This window comes from Mytilus californianus, unplaced genomic scaffold, assembly GCF_021869535.1.
Source record: "Mytilus californianus isolate M0D057914Y unplaced genomic scaffold, xbMytCali1.0.p SCAF_5, whole genome shotgun sequence".
NCBI lineage: Eukaryota > Metazoa > Mollusca > Bivalvia > Mytilida > Mytilidae > Mytilus > Mytilus californianus.
The window spans coordinates 99,325,074-99,335,368 of NW_026262701.1; the positions used below are offsets into that span (position 1 = coordinate 99,325,074).

At 31.0% G+C, this 10,295-nt stretch overlaps 1 protein-coding gene across 4 annotated transcripts in view; it reads left to right on the top strand.

Annotated features, from left to right (window-relative positions):
• Positions 1-8,807, top strand: part of LOC127700386 (maestro heat-like repeat-containing protein family member 1) — a 52,046-nt gene extending 43,239 nt beyond the window's left edge. For all 4 annotated transcript variants that reach the window (XM_052203829.1, XM_052203830.1, XM_052203831.1 and 1 more), the window contains 7 exons: positions 1,264-1,410; positions 2,291-2,479; positions 3,145-3,300; positions 3,874-4,008; positions 4,771-4,873; positions 5,179-5,244; positions 6,518-8,807. In XM_052203829.1, the coding sequence (XP_052059789.1) occupies positions 1,264-1,410; positions 2,291-2,479; positions 3,145-3,300; positions 3,874-4,008; positions 4,771-4,873; positions 5,179-5,244; positions 6,518-6,600 (879 nt within the window). In that variant the 3' untranslated portion in view covers positions 6,601-8,807. The remainder of the gene's footprint in view (positions 1-1,263; positions 1,411-2,290; positions 2,480-3,144; positions 3,301-3,873; positions 4,009-4,770; positions 4,874-5,178; positions 5,245-6,517) is intronic.
• The last annotated feature ends 1,488 nt before the right edge of the window (positions 8,808-10,295 follow it).

Genomic DNA, 10,295 nt, shown 5'->3' on the forward strand with positions numbered 1-10,295 from the left:
TCATATCTTATAGCAAGTTCAAGATATACCTTCAACCACCCCCCTCCCTTAACCCTTACCCCATGCCTTTCAGGGTTTCATGTCGATCCGGCCCCACGTCGATCCGGCCCAAGTCGATCCGTCCCACGTCGATCCGGCCCTACGTCGATCCGGCCCATATTTAAAGTCGATCCGGCCCCAATAAAAAAATATATTTATAAGGAATAAAAATAAAGATATATATTAATTGTAATTCATAAATGTTTATGAATTTTATTATAATGTAAAAGGTGTACGGTAAAAAAAATGGCTTTTGACAAATATTTTCTTAAGATGAGTATAAAACAAGTAGGTTGATTATGTTTTCATTACAAGTTTTCAAGCCATGATTATTGGGTATAATTATAATAAAAACGTATATAACAGAATTTAGTACAATCAACAGACATCAACATTAATCAGCAGTAATTAGCATTTTCTTTCAATTGACTGTGATCTTAACAAGTCTTTCATCCTGTGTAATAACAAATAGTTACATACACAACGGTACAAGCCGATCCCCAAGCTGATACATACAAACTTTGTTTTTGTTTTAAGTTCTTAAAACTTCTCAAATTGTCATTATATGATGAGTTAAATTTTATAGGTTCCATTGGACTGTAAATATTTATTAAGCTATTCTGTGTTTGAATTAAATAAAAATAAAATCGCCATGACATTCAAAGTTATCATGAAAAATAACTTCATATTAATATGTTGAAGCTGCTATACAAACAGACACAATCAGACTCAGTTTTGTATCGATTTAAAATAATTCTTTGACTGGTACACCAATACTTCACTTACCTGTTGTCATCCATCATCGATACTTTTTGCAAAATCAATTTATACTGTTAAAAATCCTCCAAAGTCAATATAGTTTATTCATATTTTATTATTGGGCCGGATCGACTTTGGGCCGGATCGACGTGGGCCGGATCGACTTGGGACGGATCGACTTTGGGCCGGATCGACTTGGGGCCGGATCGGTTTGGGGACGGAACGACCGGATACCGCCTTTCAGTTTGTTTTCACAATTTTCACTTTTTTATGTACGGTATTCATATTCAAAATGATCAAAGTTTGACATATATATGGGATGATTGGTATTTACACATACATTTTCCCCTCTTTAGACTTTTTTTATTTTCATTTTTAAACTGCTTCAGTCCATTGAATTATCATATCAAACCCTTTAAAAGCTATATAGGTTATAATTAAAAATTGCAAGTAATTTACTTTTAGTTGATAAATCTGAAATGTGCTGGTAATGACGATATGATAGAAATGGTGATGAACAGTTTACTGGGAAGACTTGTAGATTCCTCACATATGGTTAGGATGTTGTGTATCCGTGGACTGGGAAATGTTGCCAGTAATGAGAAACAACAGGTAAGGCGGTGTCATTTTTACTTGCATCTCCAACGGCGAAAGCTCTTTCATTCTGTCCGTCAGAAATATCTTGGGTAGAAAAGTTTGATCAAAATTTTCTTGGCTTCTTTGAAAGGGTATGATTTTAGATTTTAGATTTGGTCTGCAACTTGATAATGTTGAGTTGTAGCGTTTTAGATCTGCTGCACAGCTACTTCCTGTTTGCAGATAGTTTGAAAATTTACAACACCCATTGTGCACAGAAAATTTTCAGTAATCTTTTCTTGTCTTCTTTGGAAGAGAATAATTTTATATTTGGTCTTGAGCTTGATTATGTTGAGTTGTAGTGAGTAAGCTATTTCTACATCTGCCATGCAGCCACTTCCTGTTTGCTGATAGTTTGAAATTTTACATCACTCATTGTACAAAGAAAACCAATTGCATGCAGTGACACAGGTCCAGATCCGGTATTGGTCTTTTTATAACCCTGCAACTTTTCACAATTCTCATATATAGTGTAGTATTTACAATAATCTGTTTTTCAATTTTTGTTTACAATTGCTTTACAGTTTATCATTAGTTATAAATCCTAAAAAAAACCTGGACAAAATAATGTTTGCAAAAACACAAACATAAAATCTCTGTGAACTAACAAGCAACAGAATGACCAACAAGTGTTCTGCATGGTCAGTAAATACTGGCCTTACAAATATTTTATTTCAAGTCCTTTATAGGTAAATGCTGAAATTATTGAAAGTGCTGGCCGAGGATATGATATCACAAGAATTTCATGCTATCCAATGTAATTTTACATTACAGACAAATTTGTTCATTCCAAATAGAGGTATTTAGTCACTCACTATGAACAGTAAAGAATTAACATTTTGCTTATTAAAATCAGGTACAGCAATACTCCACGACAGTACTATCAGCTATGATGGCAGGTATGGATGATAAAGAAGACCCTGAGGATCTCATCACTACTGAGGCCATGTCTGGACTGTCAAAGATTCTGTCAGAGATAGATGAGAGTCATATCAGAGCAATACTCATAAATGTCTCACTCAGAATTAGACCTTGCTTTGAAAAGGTTGGTTGTTTAATGTCCATTTGTTATATTTTTTAGATCAATAGTTTGACTAGAAATTTCTTACATGTAAGCAAATACTCTCTGTATGGTGTCTATTGGATTTTTCTATTCTTTATGTTTTGTACAAATGATTTCATGTGTATGTCTTAAATAAAAAACATGAATTAATTTCGATTGTGAAATGAGTCATTATTAGCCTTACAATTTCATCGTGAAAAACAGTAACAAAACAAGCATTCTGAGAAACACAGGGCACATCAAGATACTTGCTAGATAAGGATTTTGTAGGAAATAATGTTTGAATAGGGTAAACAAAACTATTTCCATAAAAAAACAGACAGAAAGAGAAAAATAGAAGCAGTATACATTAGAGAAGTTAACAAAAATAAATACACCATAACTTCAGACAAACTCTGTCATTGAATTAGAAACATGTGATGTGCTATATCAATTCATGACACAATCTCTTGACAATACCCATTAAATGTTTACAAAAATATAAAATGGGTAGTTCTGTTTATGCAACTGTAATGCAGTTTTCTAGCAGTAGTTGAGCTATAAATATTTATTTTTTTAAATCAAAGCTTAAAGGTAATATTATTGAATTGACTTTATATTAATGTTTTCATGAGTATCACACAGAGCATATTGTTTTTCTCTTCTAGGATAGACCTGCAGTTCGAGCTCAGGCCTTTATTTTGTTTGGTAATTTATCAAGGTTTGGAGATGGTCCATCCAAAGCTCCATTTTTAGAACAAATACACAGTAACTTTGTTAGTTTATTACTGCATCTAAATGATCCAGATAAGGAAGTAAAAAAGGTAAATAAAGTATTTTAGTAAACAACTAAACATAAGCAAACACTTTTAGATGAGACTATTATCAAAAACAACACATTTTCAACTTTTATTATACCCCTCTTGGCCTCTTGAGGAATGCCTGCAAAGTGTATTTTTGCATGGAAACAAAACAGTATAAATCACAGGCTTTACTTATATTGTAAGGGAAAAAATATTCTACTCAGTAATTTTGTTTTGACATGTTTACACATTTATACTTGTTCGTTAATATGAGGTCAGACCAGAAAAACAATCCCAGAGTACCTTTTAAGAGAGTGATTTCTCCCTTCATTGAAAAAACATTCTAATGACAATTGTTAGAATTGGTAGGTAGTTTAATTAAATACAAAATTTCATATTCAAGCCAAATTTTGCTTGTTTTCTTTCAAATTCTCTTTCCATTCTCAATTAAATCATACTAGCTGATTTATCATTTAACTTGTTTTCCTCTTTACTATGCATACAGCATTTTGCTAATGGATGTTTAACAACCAACACAACAAACAAAATATTTTCCAACTTGCAAATATGGTTGAATGTTTAATTTTATTTCAGGCTTGCAAGTTTTCTTTGCGTCTCTTAGGACCATTGCTAGAGTCAGAGGCTATTAATAATAAGTTCCAGAAATATTTACTAGAAGATGCTAATCTTATATATGGGGAGTTTATGAATGATTTAGCAAAATGTATCGTAAGTAAACTAAACATTTGTTTATGACAAGACTTATTTATGATTCAATTTGTATATCATCAAAGAAGTGTAACAAAACATTTGAAAAATTGTTTTTTTTCTACATGTTTTCTTTTCATATTTTAGAAAAACCCAGTCATTTCAAGGAATAAATAATAAATATTTCTAAAATATTTTTAGGAAAGTTTTATTTGAAATACTAAAATATTTTTAAGGAAGTTGAGAGGATATGCATTTACCAAAACAATTAATAAAAACTGTCAGCTGTTAATGTAGATCTATCTACATCTAGGAAAAATATAAGTTAAATATGAATATAAGGATACATTGGTGTACCTCGATGATACACACACATGTTGTGTAGTACTAGGTCATAAATGGGAAAAAGACTGATATATTGTAGCAACGTTTGATACAATTACATCTTTCTGAGCAAAAACTTTTACACATTTCTTTTTACCAAAAAAGTATCTGCACTAACTATTTAATTAACCTTTATAATGGTCTCATACAAACTACAAATATTTTAAAGCACATTTTGTAGTATTATTTAGAGTGGATTAACATTTTGCATCATTGATTGACACTCAAAATAAAACTTGAGATATATATCTTTTGAAATTTCAGTGATGCATATTAGAGGGAACTACAGAAGACCTCACTGTGTGCCTTATAAAAACGTAATATAAATTATAACTCTACTTGTCAAATTTAATTTGAATGTGATGCTAATACTCTCTGATTGTTGATGTTGATTTTCAGATACAAGACTTCCCAGACAAAGTGAATTTCTATGTAATGGGATGTATATCGTTCTATAAAAGTATGTGGCCAGAAATTAAGTGTAATGCAGCATTATTTACAGGTATGTTGATTGGGTGACAGTTATTTGATTTAGACATTTAAACATGATGTTTAGTTTTCCTACTAGTTAAAAATGAGTCAGAATTTTACTGTATAAAATATTTTTAGTATTATCTTGATTTTTTCTGAATCCTGCATGTAAGAGTAAATTGTGAAGCTAGCATAGCTTTTGATTTGTTTGTAATCATGTCTGGATACATTTTTAAATAGTGGGCCCCTGATTTTTAAAGTTTATTTATTATAATGCATCATTTCTCTGCATCAATATGGTAATGAAATGTGATTTGAATTGTAATTCTATTTCAGGGTATTTACTTGGGAATTTACAACATGATAAACAGGTGGCAATATCAAAAGAACACGTCTGTGCAGGTAATTAATGTTACATGCATTGATATAAATTCATATAAAAGTACTGAATGAACTATGTTTTAAACCTTTATATTCACAAAAATAGCATAGAAACTGAACATGATATTCTATGATGCCTTCTGGTAATTTGTTGTATAGTTTATGATAGAATACAGACAAAATTGGAGCATGCAGTATATTTTACTGTAGGCTGACATGAAAGACTGCAAAATATCAAAACACACTCCCCAAGTTATTACTAAGCTGAACTTATTTTTCTGAAGTATATGATATATACAACTGACCAAAACTAAATACTAGGGATAGTCCCCAAGTATTTCTCAAAATTTATAGCCGTTTTGAATATATTGCTGCTAGTCTTATATTGATGAGCCTTATTTTGATAAAATTTGACTCCTTGGAAAAGATTACATAGTCATTTCAATTTTATTAGAAAATTAGTAAAGGAATGACTCATATATGGAGCATAGATGTACCAGTAGTATAATCCCGGTTTTCAACTAAAAATTCTACTGGGATAGTTGCAGTTTGGAAGTTTCACTTCAGAGTTTCAAATTTTCGGCCCAATCATATGTGCTTGATTTTTGTTGAACCTGCAACAATTGATTGTAGAAGCTAGACATAGCCATTTTACATTCCACAGTGTCATCAAGATTTAGGTTCAGTCTGTGTTCAAAGTCAAACTTTCATGGAACTTTATGAAACTTGGACAGAAATTTTTTATGACTGAACAATTCTACTTTTTAAGTATAAAATAACTTTCTCTTTTCATTGCTGCTTAAAGAAAAGTTTTTTTGAGTTTACTCTAACCATCTGTATTTTCATTATACGAGTAAAAGTTAACTTTTCTTTAACAACTCATGGCATTCCATATTTTGGAATATCTTTAAAAATGTAATGTAAAGAATAACAGAGGGTGTGGGGTATATGTCAAAAAGACTGCAAGGCTTAAACATTGTTAAACCATAGAAGAAATCAGTAGAGTGACATACAGTCTTCAACAATAGTCAGGGGATAAATCGCCCTGATTCTAGACAAAGTAAAGAATACATTTAAGAGACTTCCAAAGATCTGCCATAAGCACCCAAAGTCTTAAAAATGACAACAAAAAATAGATTTTTACGTAGACAACAAATGACTATATTATTTACACTGCTTTGAACCATTATAACATTTGAAAGTCAAAGCCTAATAAAAAGGAAACACAATGATATAAACAATGGGATTTTTTTTGGGTAAATTTCCCAATGAATTATAATATTTCTACTTTCAGCCCTGATTATTTTGTTGAAAGACCAATCAGCAAGTGTTAGAGCTGCAGCAGCTGAGGCCATGAGCTTACTTTATGAATACTAAGATGCTTACTTTATAAATATGTGATGTGCAATACATTTGCCTAAAACTTTTGTAGAAGAATGGCATTGTAAGATAATACTCGTCTTCCTATGAGGTGTATATATTGGTGATAATGTCTATTCCCTTTGACTGTGGATTCATTATTATTCGTGGTATACCAATTCTTGTTGGTAAAGGTATACCACAAATTTAAGTGTTTAATGAAGTACTAATTTTCTATATGCTTGTATGCTGACTTAGGCAAAACCATGAAATCAAATATCCATGAAATTACAATTTTCATCAATTCACGAAAATCGGTATCCACCAAAATAAGTGAATCCACAGTATATGTATCCATTGGTGAAAATATCAAGTCCTATTTATATGTTTATCCATTGGTGTTAATATCAATTCCTTTGATGTTTATCTATTGGTGATAATATGATGTATAACTATTGGTGACAATGTCAATCCTTATGAGGTATACCATCTGTTGGTAATAAAGTCAGTTGTTATTACGTGTATCTGTTGGGGATTCAGTTGTGCTTGTATGAAAACTGTTATGAGTGATGTTCATTGCTAAATATGTAATGATTTGAATTAGTCATGGCTTTTTGCTGCTTTATAGTATTATTTTTTTTTCCTTGTGTTAAATCTTTTCATAATCATTCCATTATATAAAGACATTTACAACTATGCAAGCTCAGAAGATATTAACTGTCCAAATTTTCTTTAAGGATTACTTAAAATCAATTTGGTCAGTTGGTTTGGATGTTTGTCATCCTGAACAATCTAATGCTCTGAGCCACATAGTTCTCTATTCAAACCTTTTGAACATTTAAATCAAATCAACATCTGGTGTCATCAGCTGGAAACACCTTGCTGGTTAGAAATACCTATAAATTCACAATCAAAGGTTTGAAAAAAAGACTAGTAATGTAAGTTCTAAAATACTTCTTTATTTAATTTTGTAGTGTATCAATGTATAATTTAAGAATAGAAAAATAAGATTTCCATCCCGTCATTTATTAAATAATGTAAAACAGCACGGAAAATTTTATAATAAGTATCATGCCAATTGGTGAATATGACAATACTATCGAAATCTCTTACACTTCTAAGTTGTTAAAAGTTAATTGGATCAATATAGTTATTGTATACATAACTGATGAGGCATTAATCAGACCTGATAACGACATAAATCTCCATAATACTCAATTTCACACTAAATCTTATAAAACAAAGAAATAAACTGCTACAATTGATTTATTATTTATTCATGTAAATGAATTTATTCTTTATGAATTCTACCAAAATCTTAATTCTTAATTAAAAGAATACTTAAAAGATAGCAGAAAATCAAAGAACTGTTTTCATTGGATGTTTTTACAAATAACTCAATAAATAAAAAATAACATATACCTACCAAAGTGTATTGTCTGATTATCCTGTGATTGCACTAGACTTGTTCTAACCTAAAAACTGTTTTTCATCACAGGAAAATTTGAAGAAAAGATACATATAAATAATATATCAAAACTCCAGGTGATTGTTTTAATTATTCCATAAATTTTAGACCCGACCACCAATAAAATTTTATTTTTTTTAAGACCCTGACCACCCATAAAATTTTCATTCTTCTCATAATTCTTACAAAATTTTAAGGAAAATGCAACCACACATATTTAATTTGAATGTCTCCAATCCCCCCTCTGGATAAATTTTTTGAACAGCCCTTATAAAAAATGTTTAGTTATACTTTTATTTTATGTGTTAACTGTGTATGTAGGGTTAGGCCTCTTTAAGTAATTAGTTTTTCCTCTACATGTAAACCTGATGGTTATGATATATTAAAATAATGTGAAGAAAAGGCATTAAACACCCAAATCTATTATTAAACAGTAATCAAATTCTACATTTTTAATAGAAATACATTAAAAGCAGATCAACCCTCATTTGTCTGGTTGTTTTAAAATAAATACATGCATTCAAAGAAGAACAATTAAAAGCTTAAAGAGATTGAAACCTACCTTTTGTGCTGCATTGTTTCAGTTTTGAGTATATATTTATTTAATGTGAAGATTTGGTGCATTTCCCGTTAGATGACTGGATCATGCTTATATACACTAGTTTTATTTATGTCTATCATATTTTATATGTAACAATCAAATTGTTTTGTTAATTTATTATTTTTTAGAAAATGAATAAATGATATAATAGTTCAATGTTTTTCATCTTTTTAAATTTTGAAATAAAATAATTGATAAAGATCTTTAAAACCCGAAATGGCTAACATAAAGGAAGGATTTATATTGCTAACCAAAATATATGCCCTTGCATAAAGTATGATGTTGATTACAGTATATTTTGTATCCTTGGTTGGTAATAGTTCAACAGTGGATAATACATATACCACTATTCAATCTTTAATACAAGCAATGAGTGTCCAGCAGTAAATATTACATGCATATTCAGGATGGTAAAGCAATATGAATATACCTTGTTTTGTACAAGATCTACATACTGAGTTAAGATATGAGCTGCGTCGGATACAAATCGACCTTATGCAAGTGTGCGTAAACATGTACATGTACAAGACTTTGGTTGGTTTTGGAACATTCAAATACGAAACAATAGATGATTTTTTGTCTGTTTTGTAGGATTCTTATGTCAACTCAATTTTCAAACAGTTACAGACTTTGCATAGAGATTTTTTTAACCCGAATTAAGTTAACAGATGTATTGATATTCATTGCATAAGGTCGATTTCTATCTGATGCAGCTCATATTTTACACATAAAAGCTAACGAGGTAGCAGTAGCAGAAATATGAGTCATCCCACTCTTGACTCTGAACAGAACAGTGTTGGTTTTAATTGCCGAGTGCTTGGCAGAGAAGCAACAAATACCAATTTTAAAGCCTTTTATTTGACCCAGCCAAAATTTTAACCCATGACCTCCCAAACTTGATACTAGCATGAGACCATCCCATATAGTTTTGAAAAAAATACGGGATACATATCCCATGCATTTAAATGTAAAACACACAAATAACTGGAGAACATTACATTGAGTGTAAATTCACACGACATAGAGCATAAGAATGACCCATAAGATTGAGTGAAAATACATATAAACTGATCTAGGGGGAGAACTAACAATGAAGGTACAAAACATATTGGTATATAACATATACAACCTCTGAACATTAAAATCCTGGCTTTGCTAGGCACAGTTAAATGTGGCAGTGTTAACAAGTTGGTGACCTCTACCATCTTACTTATTCAAAGATCAGTTGCAGACAATAAAAATTTATTGAAAAAATACTCAAACCATTCCATAATAGCAGGTGCACAAGTTCAACATGTGTACAATCGTCTTGTGAAGTTTCAAGGATTCGGTTTGAAAAGTGTAAGAGGAGTTGATTAGCCAAATCTTCTACCCTCACTCATAAATATTGCAGAAAAATGACGAAAGTTCCCAAATCTGGAAAAAGGGGGGAAAATTTCTCAAACAATTCCGTAACATCAGGTGCACAACTTCAACATATGTGCAATCTTCCTGTAAAGTTTCAGGGATCTGGGTTGAAAACTAGTAGTTGATTACACATATTAGGAACCAACTTTTCCCCACCCTCCCACCCAACATCACCATACTATAAGTCAGTTTTTGACTTCGTCCATCCTGGCCAAAACATTTATTGCTTGAAGTTTC